At 49.3% G+C, this 25,292-nt stretch overlaps 1 protein-coding gene across 6 annotated transcripts in view; it reads left to right on the top strand.

The window, feature by feature from the left end:
* Positions 1-21,765, top strand: part of DNMT3B (DNA methyltransferase 3 beta) — a 46,875-nt gene extending 25,110 nt beyond the window's left edge. For 5 of the 6 annotated variants that reach the window (XM_044985973.1, XM_044985977.1, XM_044985976.1 and 2 more), the window contains 14 exons: positions 446-587; positions 1,615-1,746; positions 2,417-2,461; positions 3,716-3,795; positions 4,436-4,548; positions 5,873-6,056; positions 6,829-6,913; positions 8,870-9,015; positions 9,231-9,321; positions 9,788-9,936; positions 11,020-11,105; positions 14,498-14,567; positions 15,469-15,587; positions 17,660-21,765. In XM_044985973.1, the coding sequence (XP_044841908.1) occupies positions 446-587; positions 1,615-1,746; positions 2,417-2,461; positions 3,716-3,795; positions 4,436-4,548; positions 5,873-6,056; positions 6,829-6,913; positions 8,870-9,015; positions 9,231-9,321; positions 9,788-9,936; positions 11,020-11,105; positions 14,498-14,567; positions 15,469-15,587; positions 17,660-17,801 (1,584 nt within the window). In that variant the 3' untranslated portion in view covers positions 17,802-21,765. The remainder of the gene's footprint in view (positions 1-445; positions 588-1,614; positions 1,747-2,416; positions 2,462-3,715; positions 3,796-4,435; positions 4,549-5,872; positions 6,057-6,828; positions 6,914-8,869; positions 9,016-9,230; positions 9,322-9,787; positions 9,937-11,019; positions 11,106-14,497; positions 14,568-15,468; positions 15,588-17,659) is intronic. The other variant, XM_044985978.1, reaches the window with a different exon arrangement.
* The last annotated feature ends 3,527 nt before the right edge of the window (positions 21,766-25,292 follow it).

Here is a 25,292-nt window from a genome sequence, read left to right as displayed (position 1 = left end):
GGCCGTGGGCTGATTCCTCCTGCTCCTGCCTGGTTTGGGGCTCGCAGACATGCCTGGTTGCAGGTGTGCTCTTCCCCAAGAGAGCCCTCCGGAGCTGGCACACCCACTGCTGGAATTTGTGCTGCCCTCAGGAAAGGCCTGTGCGTCCCCCACCCTGGGGAGCAGCTGTTGCTGCAGGTGCTGGTATGAATGAGCCAGTGTGCACATATGTTTGGGGGGAGGGCTGGCACAGGAGGCTGCATCCAAGCAAGAAAAGTCAGGCCAGCCGTATCGCCTGGGTTCCGCATTTCAGCCAGACTAGAAGACAGGGAGCCCCCATGACCCTGGCCCTCTCTCCTCGAGGGGTTGTTTCCAAGGGAGACTGTCACTGGGATGCCATTGTGAGACACTTTGCCTTGTCATCCGGCTATGTAGAACGTGGTAACTTCTCCCCTCTCTCCGGCAGGTTGCAAGGAGCCGGGCAGGGAAGACGTTCCCAGGCACCGCTGGGGAGTCTCTGGAAGAGCAGCTAAAGCCCATGATTGACTGGGCGTTCAGCGGCTTCAAGCCCATGGGATGCAAGGGACTGAAACCGCCGAAAACTCCAGGTTTGCTGCTTTTGTGAGCCAGACAGCAGAGCTGGCCTGGTCAAGACTTGCCAGCACACCTGGCCCCTTGCCCTCATTTCCTGGCTCTGGATTTGAATTTGGTTAGCTGCTACTGACCCTTTGGCCAACCTCTTCCCTCCTGTCTGCATCGTCACCTGCTGCGCAGGCTTCCCTGTGCACGCCGGGGGCCAGAGCTAGCTCTAGAGGTTGCAGTGGAGTTGTCCCAGGGATGCGTTTGGCCCTGGCTGGGCAGTAGCACAGTGGGTGCCATTAGACAAAAGACGCCCAACAGCAGCTCAGCAAAAGGCCAGAGGAAAGACACAAAGCGCCTTTCAGTTGGCATAAAAATATTGCTCCAGGAACTAAACTGTTGTTTGGTTGTGTTCATCCATCAGGCAGGGCTTGGGCTGGGTACCACACGAGGGGCTCGGGGGACACAGCTTCCCCCTCTGTGGAAATATTTTGATGCCCAGCAAAGGCAAAAAGTAAGAATGGCCCTTGAGACGCCTCTCCCAGAGTCATGGCTGGCCGGGAGGGCTTAGTGTGTGAGGGAGAGAACTGTGCCAGGTGCAAAGAAATCTCCCAGCCCCCCATCCCAATCTCTCAATCATCTCCAGCACATGCAGCCCTGGCCCCGGGCTGGCATCGGGATTAACTCTCCTGGCACACAGCAGGAATGTTGAGGGTCTCACCAGAAGCTCAGACTAAATCCCTGCCGGAAGGACGGGGTGTGGGTGCCGTGTTGCCAGACGCTATGGGGAACGTGGCATTGGGTCGAGCACGTGTTAGCGGAAGAGGCTTCCCACTGGAAGAACGTGTAACATGATTCTAGTTCGGGAGCGCTCTGGCCTTTGTTTGTCATGGCCCTCTCACCAGACCAGGATAAATCTGGCCAGGGGAGTAGGGCACTTATTCTTGGTGAGGATGAGGGAGAGAGAGAAATTCAACACCAAGACTGCAAGGAGCCAGGGTAGTGGGTCAGGACCGGACAGAGTCTGCGAAGGCTGAGGCTGCTCTCCTTTCACAGAGAACGGAGTGGCTCCCCTCAAGAACGGCATTGAAGAGGTCTGTGCCCCTGAACAATGCCCCCCGGCCAAGCGACTAAAGACTAACTTCTGCAACAACAGCAAGGAGCGGGTGGAGGAGGACCAGAGCAGAGGTAACTCGGGAGATGGGGGGGGCCTGGCACCAAGGGGGATGTCACAATTCAGCAAAAACTTAGACATAGAAAGCACCAGAGAGAGACCCCTCTGGGCAGGTGACGTGTGACAGGCTGTGACTCCCTCTCAAGCAGCACGGAATGAACAACATTTTTTGGTGTAGCACCAGAAATGTGGGAGCTGAAGTATTTGCCTAGCTGTGTCAATACAGAATCCACACCTCTGTACAGTGCATACCCACATAATGTGTACACGGCCCCACTGCACATAGCCCTCGCCCGCACGTCCCCTAATCTGCACACAAACACGCTTAGCGTGACATAGCTAATCTAGGCACCGCCATGCATGCACATCCTCATGCTGCCTGCTAATATACGGCTACAGAAGGATTTCTGCCAAAATGTATTGAACTGTATTGTCCCCTGGGTTCATTTGGGTCTGTTTCAGAGCAGTGAACCACTGGAGTAAAGCTCCGAAAAGGACACACAGTCTGTGTAAGATAAGTGCATAATATGTGACTATATATATGCCTTCGGGTGAATATTCAGTATTGCTAGAGTGGTTTAAATTAAGGAACTTGAGTGCTATTAAACAGGTAACATGTAAAGTTTGCTACATAAAATCGTTTAAGGACTGAGCACATTTTCTTTTTATTTTTTATTTGTAAAGAGCAAATGGTTTCCGAAGTCACAAACAACAACAGGAACCTTGAAGGTAATTAGTTTCCTTTCTTCTCTCAGTCAAAAGTCAGTGGCTAAGTCAGGTCCTTGGATACAGCCTGAGATGAGAGATAATTGGTCTCTCCCGTCTAATTGCACCGTGTGGAATTACTGGAAGTTCTCCAGGTTGCTGGAGAGGTGACCATCCTTCCCGCAGGGTGAAAGTCACCCTGCAAACAGTTACCCAGGTGTTTAACTTGAGATGCTGGGAGTAGTGCCTTGGAGTTCGCTGAGGCCTCTCTCAGTGTATAAAGTGAAGCATGTGTGTATATCCCTGCAGGATCGGGCCCTGACTGGTACCTAGACCTTTCACTGGCCCTCTGTACGTACAGGGGTAAAGGTCAGTCTAAGAGAGGGGGCTACTGGCTAAAAGTTAAACTCAGGTTGGTCAGAAATTGGTTTGTTCGTGAAATTCCGCTATACCTAAACATGCTGTAAAAAATTATATGGGGCAAAGGGCCGTATAATGATCTATGGAAAATGGAGAAAATGAGGTGGGGGCTGGGGGGGAAATAGAATTAGTCCAGTGTTAAGTGGGACGCAGCAAAGGGGAGAAGTAGCCTGTCTTTATGGACAGTGTTTCCTTACAAACTTGGCAAAATTGAAACTCCGGAAGGGACCGGAGCATAGCGCCATAAGGCCTAAGCGGGAACAGGTGGGGCTTTAAGGATGGCTGGGTTCTAGTCTGCTCTGCCACTGATTCAGAACTGACTTTCACTCTCTGTGCCGCTTTGCAAAGTACTAATCGTGATCATACCTACGTCACAGAGGTGGTGGTTGGCTCTTAAGATGCTTCATTCTGCAGACTAGCAGGAAGGGCCCTGTGGGCTTCTGGTGGGTGCTCTGGTATGAGCCACGGAGGGGGCAGTGACAAACAAAGGGCTGCTGCCTGCCACTCGATTCTTAGGGGTCCCTTTTCACCGATTACTGCAGCAAAGGAGAAAGCTACCGGGGAGCTGAGCTGCCTGGGAAATCTGGCTCCTGTTGTGGGTGCTGAGCACCTGAATTGGGGCCCTTTGTCTCTCGGAGCTGAGGCTCCCCGTCGTTAATGCAGGGAATAATCGTCCTTCTTTTCTGCCCTCCTGTGTCTCTCGTCTGCGTAGATTGAGCTCTTCGGGGCGAGAGCTGTCTCTCACTGTGCGTCTGTGCAGCGCCTGGCACTGTGGCGTCCCGCTCTCGTTCTGGGCCTCTAGGTGCTCCTGGGATCAATAACACTGTTTTTAAAGGGTGTGTTCATTGTATTAAACAGACAGTTGTTTATCGTGCGGGAGAAAAAACCCAGCCACATTCCACCCGCTGTTTGAGGGGGGCCTTTGCCAGACTTGCAGGGTAAGTCACTAGTGAGGGTGGGTGCGGGGGACCTGGGGAGAAGGCTGGGTCAGGTCACTGTCAGTGTGCAGTGACTCTGGCTTTTGAGAGCAGCTGCCGAGTGGGGTGGGGTGAGAACCAGCTGGGGTGGGAAGCCCCAGGGCCTATGGGAGCACTGCTAACCTTCCCGTGTCGGGGTTAGGGTGGGGCCACGCCATGACCGTGCGCTAAGGCTGGGGAGGGGGTCGCTCACCCTACCCGGGATAGGGCTGGGGGAGGTGGAGCCAGGGTGCCACACCCTTGTGCTGGCATCCTAGGGGAGAGCACGCGACACCCTTCTAATATCTGATCCAAAGCCCATGGAAGTTAGTGAGACTCGTTCCATTGGCTCCCCGGGCATTGGATCCAGCCCTACGTGCATGTGCGGATGCAGCATCTGCTGCCCTGTGCACCCAGGAGCTCAAGAGGCTCCCAAGGGACACCGGAGAGGTGCAGCTCTGTGCTGCCTCTCAGTATGAGCCAAAGCCTTCCTGGAGCCTCGGGTTTTCGCGTGCGCCATGTGCCCTCTGTGTTCTCTCCATCTTGCCTGGTGCTGTCTGGGGCTGCCTCTGCAGCAGACTCTGGGACTCTGACTCTCTCTGTTGGGCATGCTTCTCGCTAGGATCGATTCCTGGAGCTCTTCTACATGTACGACGAGGACGGGTACCAGTCGTATTGTACAGTGTGCTGCGAGGGCAAGGAGCTGCTGCTGTGTAGCAATGCCAGCTGCTGCCGGTAGGCACCCCCGCCCTGGCACCTGCCACGGGTGTTTCTCCTTCTCCAGCAGATCCTGGCCTAAGTTCCCTCTAAGCTGCGCGGCTGCGTCGCAGCCTATTAAGCACCATGCAGGCGCTTGGCTGCGGGGGGGACAGATGCCTCTCCCACAGCCCTCGACCTGACATGATTAGGAGAGGTGCCACTCCTGGCCGGCTCCAGCCCAACCTCTCCCACCTCAGCCCAGGTGCTGCTGCAGGGATAGAGAGCTGGGGGGGAGTCTTCTTTCCCAACTGTAGCCTGGGGCAGCCTGCAGGCCAAATCTCATCCCTGGCCCCACTCCAGAGCCTGCATCCCCAGCTGGAGCCCTCACACCCCCAGTCCTGAGCCCCCGCCCACACTCCGAACCCCTTGGCCCCACCCCCGCCACATGAATTTTGTTCTGTGCACCAAGATGGAGGGGACGTGTCACATAACAAAATTAATTCCACATGTGGGTGGGAAAAATTAGAGGGAACACTGAATTCCTGGGGCAGTCGCTGCGGGGGGGGGGCTCAGCACTGCTGGAAAATCTGGCCAGTTGGGTTTCCGTACTTAACTCTAGGTGGAGGATCCATGGGATAAGCAGTCTGATTTGAAAATGTTGGCCTCCAACCTTAATGCATCCCATAGGTGTGGACTGGGACAGGCCGATCAGTGCAGTAATGGGGGCTGAGATTTTCAAAGGAAACTGGAGGGAGTTGAAATTCAGTAGGGGCTGGCTCCTTTGAAAACCCCAGCCAGACAAAGGGAGACGCCACTTAGGCTCAGTTCAGAGGACACTATTTTAAGCCTCTGTAATACTTGCCGAGTGGCTCTTGACTCGCCTTCCCCAGATTGTAACCCAAGGATGTGTAGCCTTTCTCTTCACACAGTGTCATCTCAGAGCCCAGCTGCTCAGACCTGGCTTGTGGACAGCAAGTCCCAGGTGAAAGCACTATGCTCTGGGCCCGACTGTGGTGTGGTGCTCAGCAGACCTGCCTGCCTCATACCTGAGCAGGTCTGTGCATGTAGCCCTTAAAGAGAATAGCACGTGCCTTGTCCAGGATGCAGGGGCGTGAATACCCTGGCTGAACACGTAGCTGGGTCATCAGCTCTAAACACCTAGAGATACATGCATTCCACAGTGATGCCAGAGAAGACCTGGAGACCCACTGTCTCCCTTAAAGATGGGAGAGATGAGAGAATTGGGCTCCATGGTAATGTCCTGTCCTGGGGAGATTTACAAGCATAATCTTGGAGGTGGAAGGTGGCTCAGTGGAGGAGCCTCTGGAACTCAGTTACCATTTTCTCCTGGTTTGCGCAGGTGCTTCTGTGTCGAATGCTTGGAGGTCCTGGTAGGGCAGGGTACCTCGGCCAAGGCAAAAGAGCAAGAGCCCTGGAGCTGTTACATGTGTCAACCACAGAAGTGCTATGGGGTGTTACAGCGCCGACCGGACTGGAATGTACGGCTGCAAGACTTCTTCACCAGCGACAAAGGACAGGAATATGTAAGGAAATCGACCTGGGGCAGGAGTACAACAGATCACACATGGGGATGGGCGAGAGATACTGAAGGACACTAGCGATGGGGAAGGACATGAGGCTGGGAGTGGGGATTTGCACAGAACCATACAGCAGGAGGGCAAGCAGCAGAGAGGAAATGTTAGCTGTGCATATAGACATGCAAGTGGAGGAGCAGATCCTCAGCTGGTTTTAGTTGGCCAGTGCACTTCAGTGGAGCCATCGCAGCTTGCCTGAGCTGAGGATGTGCCCCGGGGAGAGCAGCAGAATGGCTGAAGGACAGCAGAATAGGGAGGAGGAATTGAGGCAACAAGGACTGTTTTGTCTCTCTGGGTTCTTGTACATCATCTGTCACTGTGATCTCTGAGTGCTTGAATTCTTTGTGCTGCCTATAAAAGGGAGGTTGGCATCTTCCTGAGGGGTCCTACTGACTGTCACCTGGGATTATGGGAATCTGCTGGATTCTTAAAACCACTCCTCAAAATCCACACTTTTCTGTTAGCATTTGACCCAGTCGTGGTGCCCTCTGTGTACCTGGCTTGTGTTTTCCTGCACGCTCGTCTCCCAAGGCTTCTGGGCTCTCCCAAGCTCTCCTGAAGAGAAGCCAGCTGAGAGCCACGTAACGACAGGGCTTGGGCCCGGGGCCTGCCTCGTGGAGCACTGAGCTGTTACCCAGAGCAGGGGCGTCCTGCTGCGATAGGAGCATGAGCCCACGCTGAAGGTGCTGCCTACTTCATTTCTCTCTCTGTTTAATTGCAGGATGCGCCTAAAATCTACCCGGCGGTCCCTGCAACAGAAAGGAGGCCAATCAGAGTGCTGTCCCTGTTTGATGGCATAGCAACAGGTGAGGAGTCAAGAGAGCTTATTTATGAATGACTAACAGTGTTAAATACTGATGATTCGTACTGCTCTAGCGCCTGCCATCCAGGGAGATCCAAGCCCCTCACAAACCTGAATGAACTCAGCCTCATGGCACCCCACGGTGCTAGATCATTGTCATCATGCCCATTACACAGATGGGGAAACTGAGGCCCAGAGCAATGAAGTGACTTGGCCAAGTTCACACAGAGTGAGCCTGAGGCAGAGCCAGGATTCTCAGTCCAGCGCTTTATCCACAAAACCGCCCCTTAAAACTAAATGCGGAGGACGAAGAGTCCAGAATCTGAATAGCTGTTTTTTCTCTCGACGGAGGGAAGTTGTGGTGGGAGAGGGCAGGCACATGAGACACAATTGCTGTTGTCCCGTCCATTCACCAGCAAAGCCTGAGCACAGACCCAGCTTGCTTGAAAGAAAGAAAGAAAATCAAAGCCAGAGGCTGATGCCGACACTCTGTCCCAGGTAGAGCTGGCTGGAAAACAAGAATTCTAGTTTGCAAAAAAATTGGAGGTTTCGAAATGTCGCTTTAGTTTTGCATTGGAATGAAAATGAGAACTTCCGGAATTTTTCTTGAAAAACCATGAAAGGGGGAGAGACTGACCCACCACAGAACAGCCAATAGCCTGGTTGGTAAAGCACCCGCCTTGGGGCAGGGAGATTGAGGTGCAAATCCCTTCTCTGAATCAGGCAGAGCAGGGACTTGAACTTGGTTTCCTGCATCCCAGCTGAGTCCCTACCCACTGGACTGTTTGGGGTGGGGGTGGGGGATGTCTGTCTGTCTATCTATCTTTCCTTTCTTTTCCTTTCCCACACCCCTCTCTCCCCCAACCAGAAATTCCATCCTTCGCCTGAGAAACCTTCCCAAGGAAAGTTTCACAGAAACTGACTCTTTCCCACAAAAAGCATCTGTTTTGACGAATCACCATTTTCCATCAAAAAAATTCCTGACCAGTTCTGGTCCCAGGGCCCCAGAGCCTGGAATTAATAACACATCCGGGGCAAATTCCGTTCTGCTGTATGTAAGATGCAATTCCACTGAAGTCAGTCGAGTTGTGTTTGTTTACACCAAGCCTGGATTCGACCCTGTAATTCAGCTTTAAGGTGAAGAACCATGTCATACTCACTCACTAAGTGCACCAAGGGCAGTGTGTCATCGCACACATTGTGTCCTGGGCAAAACCTAGGATGAATTCTTCAGTTGCACACTATATAGGTTCTACCAAAGTCCTGAACTGGATCTGGATGGGGAATAGATTTTATACAGCCAACTTGACAAGAGATAAATGCTGTGTTTGGATCTTAATCTTACCTGGTGACATGCCTTCGGGAAAGGCTAAGTGAGTGCTAACCAGAGCTGCGTAGAACATTCGTGGAGACCCTACTCGATAAGCAGCATGTCCTGGGTAATACTGAGGAGGGGGAGCTCTGGGGCAGTATGGCCCCGTTTGGTTTTGCTGAGGAAGCTGGAACAGTTGGGCTTTAGAAAGCAAGGGCCTGATTGTCTGAGCTGCTGAGCACCTTTCTTGCCCATTCTGTTCAGGGAGAGGCAAGGGATCTCTGGAGGCTTCCCTGTAAGATGGAGCCCCCAGTGGGGAAATGTCTGCGTGCAGGTGGCTTGACTACTGAAGGTCCAGTTCTGCACACAGCTCCCTGGCTCTGCGGAGAGACTGAATGGGTACTCCTGGGAGAAGTCCAATGTGTTCTTTGAAGGTATCCCTCCATGGAGAGGATCTTAGAGGGGTGCAGGGGAGCTCAGAGGACCAGATTCTGCCACTGTTACTGACATAGAGAAGATCCTTAGTCTGCACTGGCTCATGATGCGCCAGCGTGGCAGAGTGTGTGTGTTATGAGCCAGTGGAGGAGGATGAGGGACTGATAAGAACCACCCAACCAGAACTCAACCTGCGTATCTTTTCCCCAACAGGTTACCTGGTTCTGAAGGACCTAGGCATTAAAGTAGAGAAATACATCGCCTCTGAGATTTGTGAAGATTCCATTGCTGTGGGAACTGTCCGGCATGAAGGGAACATCACATACGTGCATGATGTCAGGAACATAACCAAGAGAAACGTGAGCATAACCAAGAGACATGTGTTCCACGGAAGGGCTGGCGAACACACCTGCCATGCCCAGGGGGATTTACTTTATTTACTACTGAAAAGAAGTGTGAGCTGAGTGTGCAGACCTGTGATACAGTTGTTGTTGTGCCCCCAGTGGCATGTACTTTAATGGGAGAGGACTGCTACCTGGTGTTCACTGACCCTGAATCCGATTGTCTGTCCTAGATTGAGGAATGGGGTCCTTTCGACTTGGTGATTGGTGGAAGCCCCTGTAACGATCTCTCTATTGTGAATCCTGCCAGAAAGGGTCTGTATGGTAAGACTGTTTGTTTATTTCTGGAGGGGCGTGGTGGCTAATGGGGAATGGAACACTTCACCTCTAACCCCCTGGTTCATATCCAGCCGGGTTTGGTGCTGGCCACAGGATTCTACCATCTGGTCTGGTGACTGTTTGATGGTTTCTGGGAAATGACTTGGTGTCTCATTCCAGTTCCTGGTGGACAGGAGTCTAAAACTACCACCACCATAAATGGCATTAATATGTTCCCCAATTGGCACCTGCTTCAGGGAGGTCCAGGACTGAATGGACCGTGGAGACTGAGCTTGTCTAACCTCTGGAAGGGCTCCCACGGCTAGTTCAGGGTGGAGGCGTGTTCAGAGCACTGTGTGAAGGGAGCTCTTGTTGTTCCTGCTTGTGCTGTCGCTGTTCCAGGAGATGGGAGTCTCTCTCTTCTCTTTGGGCTGCGGTAAGACATCACAGTCTTATACATTCCCTGTTGCAGAAGGCACTGGAAGGCTGTTCTTCGAGTTCTATCATCTCCTCAATTACGCCCGTCCCAAGGTGGGGGAGGAGCGCCCCTTCTTCTGGATGTTTGAGAATGTCGTGGCCATGAGAGTCAATGATAAAAGGGACATTTCTCGATTTTTGGAGGTAGGAGTCACTGGGGGCCATTCCCTGCATTCCTGCTCTGCAGACAAGGGCCTAGAATGGGCAGGCTCTTGCATCCTTCATGTGCTTTGTCATATAATATATCCTATAAATCAGCCTGAGGATGACACTGGGCTGTAAGAATATGTATGGGTGGTGGTTGTATAGGGACCCGAGGTTAAAAAGCTCAAACAAAACAACTGGGGAGGAAGGATGTTCCAGAGGATGATTCACAGAGCTGGGAACTGGCAGATATATGTTCTATTCCTGGCCCTGCTTCAGATTTCCTCTCTGACATTGGGCAAATGGCTTCCCCACTCTGTACCTCAGTTTTCCCATCTGTAAAATGGGATTAATAGTTCTTAGCAACCTGGCAGGAGGATTGTGAGCGTCCGTTCATTAGTGTAAAGTGCTTTGATATTTCCAGCTGGAAGGTTTTAGGGAAGTACAAAGCATTAACTCTCACAATAACAAAGACGGTGCTATAGATGAGGCTGCAACTTCTGTGGCATCATTTGCTTCCTGTCTATTGCGTGTTGTAAAAGTCTCTACCTAGGAGGATAATTCTGTCCCTGACCCAAAGTAATGAACAGTGAGAGACTCGAATTTGATCAACATGTATCATTATTACTCATTTGTATTGCATTGGTGCCTAGGATTCCTAGTTCTGGATCAGGACCCCATTGCGCTGGGCACTGTAAGCACGCAGAACAAAAAGACATTTATGCTGGCTCCCTCTGAGAGGATCGACTGCGTTTTTAAAATTGCATGTAGTGGAGAATGCACTTCCCATGCTGGGCATTGGCTTCAGGGAGCTGGAGGATGCTGCTTCAGCCCTGGCCACTGCCGCACTGGACTTCAGGGAGCTGGAGGATGCAGCAGCAGCACTTTGAAATTTAAGGTCCTATACAGTAGGCCTTGTTCATTGGCTGCCTGAGGAGCAGGGCAGTTTGCCAGCCGTCTCCATGCAGTGAGCTGATTTAGAACGCGGCTGGAGGTGGCTGCAGTTAGTGCTGGATGATACGGTTTGTGCTGGCCACAGGTGCTTCTCTTTAATCTTTTCCCTTTTTCTATCTTGGAATGCAGTGCAACCCAGTTATGATCGACGCCATCAAGGTATCAGCCGCACACAGAGCGCGCTATTTCTGGGGCAACCTGCCTGGGATGAACAGGTAACTCTTCTGTTTGTGACGCTCTCCTGGTTCTTTCCTCCTCGGCACCATGTGCAGCTCCTGGGAGCCAATGAGACTCGCTAGCCTGCGACCCCACAGCCCTTTGCGGAGCTCAGTGATCTTCCTAACAATGCTGCTGTTTCTGCGTTGCACTTACTGTTAGCAATTATGTGAATCTGGAAAAATTGTAGCGTTTGGGCCTGATCCAAAGCCCGTTGAAGTCAATGGGACCCCTCCCTGGATAGCAGGGTGCACTGGCTCAGGCCCTTCAAGCAGTTTGCTGGAGCTATGGTAGGAATTTCAAACTCATTCTCCTCCGTCCTAATGGGTTGCTGCAGCAAACTCCTGGCCTGCTGATGGGACAGTGAGTAATCTGAATTCCCCTCTGCCACCGCACAGGGCACTTGGTTTCCCTTGCACAGTGCTGTGAGGCTGGGATCCATGCTCGGCCAGCACTCTGGGTTTGATACGTTTAACAGACCTTGCATCTGAAGAAGTGGGTATTCACCCACGAAAGCTCATGCTGCAAAACGTCTGTTAGTCTATAAGGTGCCACAGGATTCTTTGTTGCTTTAACAGACCTTGTGATAAATGTACCCAGTTCTCTTAAGCAAAACACTCCCCTGTTTCCATGAGCTGGAGATTCTCTTGCCTCTACAGATACCAGTTCAGTGTTTGCAATCGCACAGGCACAATGGCCTTTTCCGAAGGCCACTGACAGTCCAGTTCCCTATGGACCAAAACCCACCACTGTGAGTGGCACTGAGTGCCCTTCCCCATGCTGACAGCCTCAGCATAAGGGAACAAGGGTTTGGATGGGCTGTAGAGATCAAACGAATCTCTCCGTCCAGGAGATGGTCCAGCCAGGGCAGTAGTGAGGCCCGTTTGCAGGGCACCATGGGGGAAAGCCGGCATTGTTGCAGTCTAAACCGTAGCTTTCTGAGGATGAACAGAGGCTCCACTCTCCCTGAGCCTTCTGGCCTGCCCCTTTCACCCACCACCACATTCACTGGGAAAAGTTACAATAAAATGACATTGCAATTAAATAAAATGACGCAAATAGTGACCTGTTAACCAGAGATTCCTAGCAACAGCAGAGGGAATTTTCACACATCAAAATTCTCAGTAAGTAAGTAGGGACAAAAAGAAACCAATGGAATCCCTCATGGATTTCTGAACTTGATATGCTGGATTGCACTTTAATTGCAGATATGTTGAGGAATTATAAATAGTTAAAGCTGCACCTGCTGGAAGTAGGCATTTGAAAAGTGAAAGAGAAGCTCCATGGCTTCTGTTACACCTGCATTTTGAAAATCGTGGTTGCACTTTAATTTGTTTGTAACTGAGCATAGAGATTAAAGCATGAGGGCTCAGTGGTGTCCCACTAAGGTGGATTTGGGGTCAAATTTTCAAAAGTGACTAAGTCCCGTTTTCAAAATCGATGGGCACTTAGGAGTCAAGTCCCATTGACTTTTAATGAGACGTGGGGTCCTAAGGGTCTTTTGAAAATGGGACTTTGGCACATTTGAAAATGTTACCCATGAAAACCTACTGAGGGCTTTGCAGAAACTGAGTTACCAGCCACATGTCCCAATTTAGAGCATGTGCCTATGAACAATAGCTAATTAAATGAGGCCAACTGTACTAGCTGTTATTGCTATTTGATCTGCTTGTATTCATTTAAAATTGTCAGGTATCCAGGACAGCAGTAACAGGATAAAACCTACAGTCGTTGCTGTGTAGTTGTAGCCGTGTCGGTCCCAGGGTGTTAGAGAAACAAGGTGGGTGATGTAATATCTTTCATTGGACCTGCTTCTCAAAAGCTTGTCTCTCTCCTCCACAGAAGATGGTTCAATAAAAGATAAAGATCTTACCTGCCTCACCTTGTCTCTCTCATCACGTAGGCTATAATTTTTTAAAATGTTTCCTTCAGGCTATTGAGAGAGAGACTGTCAATGACGCACCATAATTTTATTGTTATGGATCATTCCCTGACCCTTTAATCATTTCTGATCACATCGTGATGTGTCTGATGGATACAGGCAGCCACTGTAAGTTGCGTAACTATTGTACGTTGCCTGAAACAAGTGAACTCTGCAAAGAGACAGCACTAGCAGCCTGTAAAGGGGTGTGGTTGGTTTTGTAATATGGCTGACCCCAGCCAATGAAGTTGAACAAGGGCATGTGCAATGGCATTATAATGTGGTTGAAGAGGCAGGTATGGTCTGGAGCTGGAGAGGGAGAGAGGCACTGGTCCTCTCTGGAAAGCTTGGTATGAGAGAGATCCACAGACGACCTAGGAGCTGCGTATTCAGACAGCTGGCAGCACACTGCAAGGAGAGGGGTAACAGCTCAATTCTGTAAGCCGTAGCTCCAGTGAAAGCAGCCTTTGGGCTGGGTTCCTGGGTGGTCCTACATTTGAAGGAAACAGCTTATTTGTTCTCTTGGAAGAAGCACTCAGTTGTTACCTTTACTTTAAAGAACACGGCCGTTCAAATTGACTTGCTAGCTGGGCCCAGAGCTCCGTACTGTGTGGGATATTTGTAAGTAGATTATATGCTCTTGCATCATCTAATAAATAGGCATGTTCATTGAAGCCTCTTAAGTAGTCAAGAAATGTGAATCTGCGTTTGAGCATCAGGGGGCTTCACCACTGGACCACTCATTTTTCTGGTTATATTTCTCAAGCTGGCGGCCCTCACTGACCTTGTCTCACAACCTCCCTCCTCATCTGTACCTGCCATTTTAAGGTGGGGAATGAAATGATATAAGAGGCCAGGGGTACAGTTGCTAGGTGTGGCACAGAAAGGACGTGCACAAATCCTAGTAATCAGTTGCCAGATTTGTTGTGCAGGTTATTCCCCATCACACATGAATCTTCAACAATCGCACTGTCTTTAAAAAAACAACAACAACAACAACAAAAAAAAAAAACCCAATAGGCCAGTGGGTTTTTTCTTGGATTTTTTTAAAAGTCAAAAATATTTTTCCACTTCTTACAACTATAATTAAAGAACAAAACCAGAAGCCCCGGGCAGCCGTTAATGTCATGTTTCCCCCATGACCTCTCTTAGTTCTTCTCTCTTTTGGGAGGTTTCTGGATTCTGTTGCCTCTTGTGCATAAAACTTGCTTATGCTGAGCAGGGCTGCGTGGGGCTTTCACAAAGGCTGTTCACATGTATGAAATGATGATAATGGTGAGGCTTTATTTTCACCCACTTGACTTGCAGTCTGGGATTACATTTGATTTTCACCTTTTCTTTAAATGATGCCGCATTCCCTGCTACAGCAGAGGAAGCAATGAATTTTGCACAAAAGATAAGCTTGGTGGAGGACTAGAGAACAGAGTTAATTGTAGAGTTTAGAGTGTAATGAGCTTTGCCTGTTCTCAGGCCTCTGGTAGCTTCCAGGACTGATAGAGTTGAGCTTCAGGACTGCCTGGAGTACAGTAGGATAGCAAAGGTAAGACTTGCTGTTCAACCCCTTCCCTTTCCTTCCTTGGGCCAGGCTGGTATTTCTCAGCTTGCCATGAATACCACATACTCGGGGCTCAGGCACCTCCTGGGGCTCCGTCGTGCAGTACTGCATGCTATAATAAGGGATGTCCTGTCTGGTGGAGGCTCTAGTTGATTTACTCTCGAGGATTCTCTGCTTTCTCCTGGACTTGAGGATATTCTCTCTCATTTCAACCTAATGAGGGATTTCTCTGTGGTTCCAACCTCTCTCTCCCTCCCCCACACCTCCCTTACTTTCCCCTCTGTTCTGCGTTGTGGATCTGGTGAGACAGATGATGCTGGGCTTCTGTCTTGTTCACAGGGGCTTTCTGTTGAGGTATCGTCCACACACAAATGAAGCCCAAAGCCAAGTGTTTGGCTGTAACTGTGGGGACGTAACGCCATATGGCGCAGGCCTGGTTAATGGGCACACACCCTGGCCTGCTACTTCCCCTTGTTTCCTACATGCCAACGCTGTTCCTACAGGAGCCACAAATTGCTGCTTTCCCTCTGGGTCTCTGTATAGATATTTTTAATTCTTGGGAGCTATGGATTTCAGTGCCCAGGTAAAGTAGCTCCATCCGTTTCCATCTACCCTTTTACAAATACCCTCTTCTGCGAGTGCAACCACTCTCTTAAGAGCTGACATGCCGGTGGTTGCAGAATCCGTTGCTGGCATCTGATGCATATTGGTGTAAATACTAAAAATGCTGGCATGCAAAATCCCTGCTCCTTCCTTTTATCATTCCCTGCCTAGCTCAGCCCTGTTCTCAGTATGAGATCTTTGCAGGGTAGCCCACTGAACATCCATTTGATCCCTAAGACTAAACCCAGAAGTTCACGTCAACTCTTGTTGTTTTGTTCTTCAGTTGAGAAAAGTGCAAACCATAACGACTAAATCCAACTCCCTCAGGCAGGGGAAAAGCATGCAGCTCCCAGTGCTCATGAATGGGAAAGAAGACAATTTGTGGTGCACTGAGTTAGAAAGGTGAGCGTCACTACCATGGGGTGGCTCAGAGAGAGGTGGAGGGATGGGAGAGGGGAAAAAACAAAAGGGGGATTAGGTAGAACCCACACGCTCAGGGCATGTCTATAGGGAGAGTCAGTGCATGTCAGGCTGGGGTGTAAATCCACAGCGCTGCAGCCTGCTGTCAACTGACTGGCCATGTGGTGCTTGTTACTGTGAGCAAAAAGTACTGTGGAGTGCGTTGACCTACTGCTGTTCAGATCAAAGCGGACTGTGGAACTTTTAGTGCACAGTAGCAGGGTCCATCTGGCCAAGCCCTTAAAGGCCTGTGCATCTGCCAGCTCTTCCCATGGGAGTCTATGAGGGAGTTCACTGGCTCTTCAGGGTGAGACGCCAAGAGGGCGAGGCCATGGTCCAGAAGCCCCCTGCCCTAAATTGGTTCCCGGAAAGGAAACACTTCTCCAGCATACACGGGAGGGAGGTATGAAGTGTGCATGGGAGGTGGCCTTTTCTAACCTGGCAGTTCCTCAGCAAGAAGCAGAATCTGTTGACCCTCCTTGGCAGGGGCCTAGGAGTTTACACTGCAGGCTCCTTGGCTTGTCACTAAGGGCTATGGCCCAACAAGGGGACTTCTCAATGGTTTCTAGACTCTGCAGCAGGCAAGAGCAAAAGGAAGCCTACAGTTTAATGACTGAAAGAGCCCCCGGCCCTGATCCCTGGACAGAGAGACCTTGGGTGTGTCGTCTGGTTCTTTTATTTCCCCCTTCCCTGGTTATGGTTTAAATAAAGCTGGCACCCCAGGAAAGGGTAATTTGTTAATCAGACCATCCAGGGTCTCTCTGTCAGCCGGGACAGCTGGGCTCTGCTGTGGGGGTGCTCCCAGTGGAATTAGTTCATGCATGTGTTGGCGGAACGTGCTTCTTCTTTAGTTTAAGGGGATTCCAAAGTTCAGTTCTGGTGGAAACTGGTTTTCATGTTGTGCAGTGATTCTCCAGTACCTGACACATCTGTTTGAGCTCTTCAGGCAAGTGATTGGATATATTCACTTGCCTTGTGTTTCAGTGGACAGCAGTAATAATACTAATACTAGAAACTGCCATTAAGAGAAATACATTACTGCACTTCAGTCAAGTGTGACAGTCACTGCATTTCACCTGACTGATGGCACATCAGGGCTTTTCAGTATGACAAGAGTCCAGTGCTGTGTTTCAGAGAAGAGAGATTATCTCTGCCTTTCAGTAATATAAGCGAACCAAGATCACAGAGTACTTTTCCCTCCATGAATCTAACAGTAGTGTGGATCACTAGATTTCAGCATCTGAATGGAAGCTGAAAAACCCCTTAAACCTGTGTTAGGTTTGTGAAAATCATGAGTATGGAAGAGTGAGAGAGCCATGTGGAAACATAAAAGCCCCATACCAGAATAATGTGACTAGACAAGCTTTCACAGATGGGTGCAGAAGTGATTTTTCAGGATACAGATCTCTACAGGAAAGAAAAAATACGTAGCATATATGGAACACTCAGCTTCAATGAGAGAAGGGCCAGGATTTGGGGACCAGATTTGTAAAAGAGGGAGGGGGGCTTCTTTAATGTGAGTGTCACATGTACCTACAATGGAACTGTGGGCACAAATCAGAGAGAGGCTTGAAGACCCTCACCTTTACTTCCAGTGCAGACTGTGGGCAGACACTGTGCCCACAGAGTGGGAGTCTGGGCCTCATCCCTGTGGAAATGTGCCCCTTAGTGAGACAAAACAGTGACCAGCGCAAGAGACACCGTGTAGAAATAATGCCTTGAGGCTTTGCAAGGGCACTCCATACCAACTGTGTGTCATACGGGTGGAGGGCGCTGTCTCCGTGACCACGCAGAAGTGGGCATAGGTGAGACATTGGCTTTGCTACTGCAAAGAGCCACAGGCCAAAACTCCTTCAATGCAGGAGCTGTATAGTGGGCGTGGGAATGCCTCCCCTGGAACACCCAGAGAACGAATGCACAAAGCCCAGTACCATGGGCAATGACTACAAGGACAAGACGTCATCCAAGGGTAACTGCTATTCTAAAAGCGCCTCGTCTCTTCCTTCCCCCTGCAGGATTTTTGGCTTCCCCCTTCACTACACGGATGTGTCCAACATGGGGCGTGGAGCTCGTCAGAAGCTACTTGGGAGATCGTGGAGTGTCCCGGTCATTCGGCACCTGTTTGCCCCGCTCAAGGATTATTTTGCCTGTGAATAGCAGGGATTCCCTTGTCTCTTCTGGTAAAGACGCACTAGCTCAACTGCCTGTGTGGGAGAGGGAAGGAAGAGAACGGCCCACAAGCTCCATTACTTGGTAGGAAATGGTCCCCCGAGCCACACGCTTTGGGAAGGAAGTGTGCCCCTGCAGGGAGAGCGTAGGAAACTTTCTTTAACCAAAGAACCTGTTAGGGAGACTTTTTCAAAGGGACAGAAGACAACGCTCTTTAGAAAATACCGAACACAGAATCTAGCTTACCCCACCCAGGAGAGCAGCGGTATGGTGGATGAGACCACTGTGTCTCACACAGAGCATTAACCATTCCATTTGTCTGTACAATTGAAAAGTAGTGATTCAGAGGCTGGGTGGTGAAAGCCGCTGGCTGGCGTGCTGCAACCATACTTGAAATAGGTAGAAACAAGGCTTTTGTGGAAAAAAACCAGCCTCTCAAAACAGTTGCTAAGAAATCAGAACTGTAGCCACGGGTTTAAAGAACTCGGTCAGGTTACATACACTGAACAAACCAGCAGGATACAAGAACCAAATAGCTTTTTACTTGTTTTTATTTGTTAAAGTTTAATTTTGTTTTTAAACTTTTGTTGCTGCTTTAAGGCATTACATGAGAATGTGGAAATTCCTAGACGTGAATGTAGCTGAAACTGAACTGTGAGGTGATAGAATTACTGTTCTAGTTAGAGCTAAAGAAATGTTGTTGTTTGTGTTTGGCTGTAGTTTTACCAATATTCGCTCCTTCCTTTTTAAAACATTCTTTTAATTTTTACATTAAGAACGGCTGAACAGCTAGAAAGGTAAAACATTCATCAGTTTCTGGAGGGTTTGGGCCCCAAATCCAAAAGGAAAATGTTCTCTTAACGTTTTGCAAACGAATGTGCTGAAATGGGCAGGAAGGGGCAGCACTCATGTTCAATGCTGGGTTGTTTTGTTTGTTTTTTTTAAAAAAAACCTCAAAACTTTATTTTTATTAACAGTTTTATAAACTTGAACAGTGTTGCCAACATAGTGTTGCCCAATCCTGATCCCACTAAGTCACCAGGGGTGAAATCCTGGCCCCATTGAAGTCCATGGCAAGACTCCCGTTGACGTCAGTGCAGCCAAGATTTCACCTTAGGAATTTTGCCCTGGGCTTTGGCCTGATTCTTCTCCTGGGTTAGTCAGTGGTGCTTTTGCTGCTGACTACAGTGGGGCTGGAGCAGGCCTGTGTTAATGGAAAAGGGAATCCTCTTGCCATGGAGTAAACTCTCAACACCCCCCATCCTCCCCCGGGAGAGTCAGTTTTTATTATAAGGTCAATCAGACAGATTCCCACTGTTCTTATGTCATCTGCCATCCCTGCACATACAGCTAATGTCTGTTAAGAAGCATAGAGGGACATATTTTTACTCTGATCTTTGCCCGCCCACAGGCACAAAATGGTGTGCACATAGGTGGGACAGCTGGGCCTCCACCTGCACCAGTTGTGTGCATGGCCCCGGCCTTAGCAGGTGCAATCACCTACCCATTGTGAAGTGGATGATGCCCTTTGCTGAGTTGGGTTTGACCCGGGTTGTAAATCTGGCTTCAGGCTGAACAACCAAATATGGATCTAGTGCCACTGGAACCTTCCTGTCTAATCCACTGCCATGCTCTCAGAAAGGGACGTCCCAGTCAGGTCTGGCCATCATGATGGTGGGTAGGGCAGACCTGCTGCCCCAGCGCCTTGCTGAGGGCCTCACCTTCTTTCCTGCCTTTACTGGAAAAAAACAAACATTTGAAATGTTGAAAGAAAGTCCCAAGCCTGACTAGCGCTCGCTGGACCCTGAATCGGATAAAGCCTGGACCCAAAGATTTCAGCTATCAAATACGGTAACCATGGGCCGGGCAAGCTAGTGTGTAGGGCTGTTTTGCGTATCGTACATATACTGTGATGAACAGTCTCTCTCACAGATCTACTAATGACACAGGATCCTTTGATAGGAAGTCAGACATTTTTCCCCACAAAGCTTCTCCTAAAAGCGGCACCTTCATGTGCCATGCTTTGAAACAATCTAGGACTCCAGCTCCTCTGTCTTCTCCTAGCTCTGGTCTTCACTCAAAACAGTGGCCCCAGTGAAGTGAAGCACTTTTTATGCTCATGCTCAATAGAACACACGTGCTTCTAGGAGTGCTTTGCTGAATTGCATTAAGTGTTGCTATATCTGATTTGACTGAAAGCAAATGCCATTGTATGTAAGAAAAGGCTCACGCAAGAGACAGACCAATGGACTCTGGATAGTCGTTGGAATGGCTTCCATTTCTAAATTAAGAGAAGCCTCTGTCTCCTATGGCAAAGTAAACATCGGCCTGGCCCCCAGACAATCTTGCAGGCATTGTGAAAAGCTAGGCAAACCGAAGTCTTTCTGCATTGTGCTCAGCAGCATTCATAAAGGGCAGCCTCCACTTTAACAAGGATCCTTGAGAAATGAGAGCGTCCCTCTCTCTGCTCCTCCTTGATAGCAGGAGACCCCTGTGCATTTCCTTCCCACGTCCTAGAAGAGGGCATCATCCCCAGTGGATGAAGACTCTCATGTTTCCCACTCCTCTCATGGTGTAGCTTACCCTGTGTCGAGCTGCTTTTGCAGCTTGTTTCCCACCTCCAAGCGCAGCTGCAGCCTGCCTCCTCTCGATGCCCAGGTCAAGAGTCTGTTGGGAACTGACAGCAGGGGGAAGCAGGTCACAGCCATGGGAGACAGGTTTTCCCACGGAGGAGAGGAGAGACTGAGTAGCGCTCTCCTCTCAGTCCTATCCAGTTGCACTTGGAAACCCTGGCAGTTAGCTGTTCCCAGGGGACCTCCACTTGAGAATGCACTGACTGCCAAAACGCTGAAGAAAAACCAAGCAGCGCTCTCCTGTGTGCTACCTCCATTCTTCCTAAGCAACTCAGGGACAAGCCGCAACCTATCATCTCCCTTTGTCATCTCACACCCATAAACTATACAGATGTGACTCAGGAGACACATGGGGCCAGATTTTCAAGTGATGTAGGTGTTCAAAATGCTCTTCTCACCTGAGCATGCAACTGACAAGTCTGCACACAGTAATGCACATGCAGCTGCCTAATTGGGTGCCTCTGTGTGCAAAGTTGGAGGAACTCCACATGCATTTGCATGCCTACCTCGGCTGAAACTCTTGAACTAAAAGCTAAACTCTGAACCCTAAACCTGTTCTGGACCTAGATTAGAACACTAATTCCTCATCCCAGCCCTGAGCTGGGAAAGCATTTTATAGTCCATGAGCTTCAAGGGGGTGGACCGCAGAACCCCACAGAGAAGAACAGAGTTTTGCATGTTTGCTGGAGTCTGACTACATGGAGCTCATGGCAGAACTGAGACTTTAGATTCAAATGAGATAAGATTACAAAATCCCCATGTGAGTCCTCCAACTCAGCTTTATCTTTGAATTCTCTACCCCAGTTTTTATATCCTTCCCTTCCTCATCAAAAGAAAAATAAATACAATACAGAAGATTTGGAAAGCAAACAAAGATTAGGAAAAGAGGAATAAGGGTTGTCTTAGCATTAAATTTACATGAAAAATTGTAATCTTCCACAAAATATTTTTTTCCCCTGTTAAATCTGCCTTTTATTACATGTTTATACAAATGTTTTCAGGAGAGAGCTGCATTTCAGGAATGCTATTTTAATGAATCTTAAAGGCCTTTTACTCTCATTGGTGCTATTTTTTTAGACTAAGGATTTTAATGTCAAAACTTTTGTGGGTGATCTTTTAAAATCACGACAAGCTTGTATTTTTGTTGTGTTGCAATAATTCATGTTTTCTGTAAAATTGGCCTAGTACCAAAGTATGAAAAATCAAAACTGTGCCTTGTCTAAACAGTTTACTCATTTTCTTATGGAAAAGAAGAAAGATCAATGCCCAGAGTTTACCTTAACATTTATCACAGTTTAATTAAAATCAGTATTTCTATATGACTGGACAATATTTTTTAACAGAAACAAAAGAAAGTTAAAAAAAACAGTATGGTGCTAGGAAATGGTGGTGATGAAATGTGCTTGAAATTAGTTAGCTGTCCACTTAGTATTCTCTTCATGTGAGTAGAAGCACTATTACCACACCCACAGGAGTATCCACCAAGCATCTTCAACACCTCGCTGAGGTGATCAGGACCACAATTCCTAGAGCTATCTAGCGGTTTGGTTTAGATAAAAGATTCCCACTTAGAGTGAAATCTAATTGGAGCAGAAGGCCAGCACATGGGCCCACACACCATTAAAATCCTGCTGCAGGCATAAGAAAGACTTAAGGGGTTCCTAGAGCTTGCGCTGGCCCTCTGCAAAGGGGCATGTGTCACAGTATGAGGCAGTGGGACTGCCACATCAGTAAGGTGATGCAGGATCAGGCTGTAGGTTGAATCCTGAAGTGCTGAATCTCTCACCTTAAAATGAAGGATGTTCTACTCCTTGCAGGAGTGAGCCTGTAGGAAGCCAGAAGCATGAGCTGTTCTCCAAAGAACTTTTGTCGTGAGCCTCAGCTATGCATTAAGGATCTTCTTGCTGATGAAATCCTGTGGCAAGAAGCATCATCTCTACAGCTATAGTGTCTACTATTCGCCATGGCTCAGCCTTATAATGGAGCCTGTGGTGTTCTGTCCACTAAGCCATGGAGAGCTTGTGTTTAATTATTAAATTATTTCTTATTTCACACATTATGTAACATAGCAACACGAGCCTTCTGTTGGCTGAAGCCTGCCACTCAGTTCTGCCCCTGCAAGCCAAGGCCTCGCCATCAACAATGGAGTCTAACCTTGGGTCTCTGCAGCCCACCTCACATCCTTGCATAACAATAACAGCTGCTCAGCTCGGTTCCCTGGGTTGCAACCTTAACTATGGAGCGACTGCTGTCTCTACAGAGATATTTAATTAACAGGACCCCTCAGTGTTTAGGTCAGGGGATCAGAATGGGTGCTAAGTGGTGTTGGTGGCCGTTGATGTACAGGAGGCCACACTAAATGATCTGGGGGTCCCTTCTGGCCTTACATGCTGTGCTTCTATGCCTCAAATATCGAGTTATTCACACTGGGCAAAACTATTGATTGCAGTAGGAGCAGGGTCAGGACCTTGTTATTCATTCCAGTTGTCCTAAGAACCATCCTCTTCAGCAGCTGTCAGGGCACGTGACCAGGAGTACCATACCTATGAGTATCCACATTGTTCCTCACTCTGAAGTCAATATGAAGCCAGTGGTACTTTATCAGTTAGAGCTGGACCTCTTTTCATACTGATGTGTTTGGTCATGAGAAAGTTGGTATTCACCCACGAAAGCTGATGCTCCAATTTGTCTGTTAGTCTATAAGGTGCCACAGGACTCTTTGCTGCTTTTTGGTCACCTAGAAACCTTTGCTCCTGGCTGTGAATTCTCTGCTGGAGAATTTGGTCTGGCCTGACTGAAGACTTTTTCCTTATTTTCTTAAAGCCCGTGATGCTAATTAGAAGTTTTAACTGTTTTTCTGAACTGTTTTTTAGATAGCGAAGGCCTTAGAGAAAGCTGTTGCAAAAAGAACTATATTTAAATTATAATTGGTGAACCTTCTGCTCTCCAAAGCATTAGAAACTCACATGATTGGACAGGAATTTCTAAAGTTATTGCTAAAGAAACACTCCTCGTTTGTGTTCATCATGCTCTTTACGTTACGCTGCTAAATATCACATGAGCAAAGCCACATCTTCAAGATAAACAAAAAAGGGAACTAACTGCAAGATATGTTAAAAATATACATGCATCAAGGAGCAGCACAAACTTTGTATTTTTGTTGTTTGCTTTTGCACATTGTAGTCATAAAGATGAGGTATTTTCTCTTTTGTGTCTCCTGCTATGTGCAATGAAGAGATACAGCAAGGAGACATCATTCTCCACTGCTTAGCATCTTGTGTCTCCATCTACAGCTATACACAGTGAGTGCAGAGCACAGGTGAAAAGTACAACACAGGATGCAGAACAAAGAAGATTGAGGCCCTTAGCTATTAACACTTACCCAGGGTAGCATGATCTTCTAGAAAGCTATAAGAAGTTTGTGTATGTGAATGCAGGGAAGACAGAGTCATTGACTGATGGTACGGAGGTAGATTCCATGCATATTTAAAGAACAATTTACACTTGTCTTTCATCTCAAGTGGGGATCTGTTTTAGCCCTGTATTGAGGATGAGCAATGGCTACTCATTTGTTGTACCCAGGGATGAGGACTGGTGATGCCATATTTTCCTGTTGGCAAATCAGGGACATTTTTTTTATATCATGGGGAGTTGAAGTGGCAGATGATGTGTTCTGAGAGGGTGGGGTAAGTCATTCCAGTCCTCTTGGCCAAGTGGGAACAGGCTTATCTCCCTGATTTGGGGATGGGTAGCTGGGTGGAGATGAACATGGCCCTATGTGGCGGTTGGGGGCTGCCAAGGTCTGGCTTGGGCAGTAAGCGGAGGGCTTTTTAGACATGGCAATGGGGATTGGTGCCATGGCCACTATGCACAAGACAAGCCTGAGTAAACACCTCAAACTTTGCTGATTATTTTACATAAAGAAGAGCCCAGTTGTTTCTGCCAGGGTCTGTATGCAGCGCCCAAGCCAAGAAAAGGGCTCTCAAGAAACAGGCCAAACAAACTGGAACACTGGAGGCTGCTAGGACCTAGAGGGGTCTGTGTGCAGGATGGCAAGGGTTTGCAGGGGTCTGGGGTGCAGGTCAGGGATTCTAGGAGGAAATAAGCCTGGAGTGAGGTCTGGGGAGTAAGCATGGAGGGGATGAGCCTTGGGGGCGGATGGGGCTAGGGGTGAGTGAGCCTGGGGACAGGGCTGCCCAGAGGGGGGGGGGGCAAGAGGGGCAATTTGCCCCAGGCCCCCAATGAGAATATAGTATTCTATAGTATTGCAATTTTTTTTTATAGAAGGGGCCCCCAAAATTGCTTTGCCACAGGCCCCCTGAATCCTCTGGGTGGCCTTGCCTGTGGAGGAGGCAAGGAGACTGAACTGAGGTGCAGGAGGGACTGGGGGGGCAGTGAACCTGGGGGGAGGGGGCGTTTGCCTGGGGCAGAGAAGGGGCTGGGGGGCAGTGAGCCTAGGGGGAAGCGATGAGCTAAGGGCAGGGGAGACTGTTGGGGGGAGGGGCAGTGAGCTGTGGGGGGAGTGATGAGCTGTGGACTGGAGGGCAGAGAGGCTGGGGGGCAGTGAGCTGGAGGAGAGGAGGGGTTGGGGGGAAGCGATAAGCTGGGGGGCAGTGAGCCGGGGGGGAAGTGATGAGCTAAGGGGGAAGGGGGGGAAGTGAGTTGGGGGAGAGGCGGGGTTGTGAGGCAGAGAGCGGGGGGGGGAAGTGAGGGGCTGGGAGGAAGCGATAAGCTGAGGGGGCACTGAGCGGGGGGGGGCAGTGAGCCGGGAAGGAAGTGATGGGGGAAGGGGGGGGAAGTGGGTTGGGGGAGAGGCGGGGTTGTGGGGCAGAGAGCGGGGGGGGGG

Source organism: Mauremys mutica, chromosome 13 (genome assembly GCF_020497125.1).
Source record: "Mauremys mutica isolate MM-2020 ecotype Southern chromosome 13, ASM2049712v1, whole genome shotgun sequence".
In the NCBI taxonomy this organism is placed as follows: domain Eukaryota; kingdom Metazoa; phylum Chordata; order Testudines; family Geoemydidae; genus Mauremys; species Mauremys mutica.
This window is presented reverse-complemented; position numbering and strand designations above follow the sequence as displayed.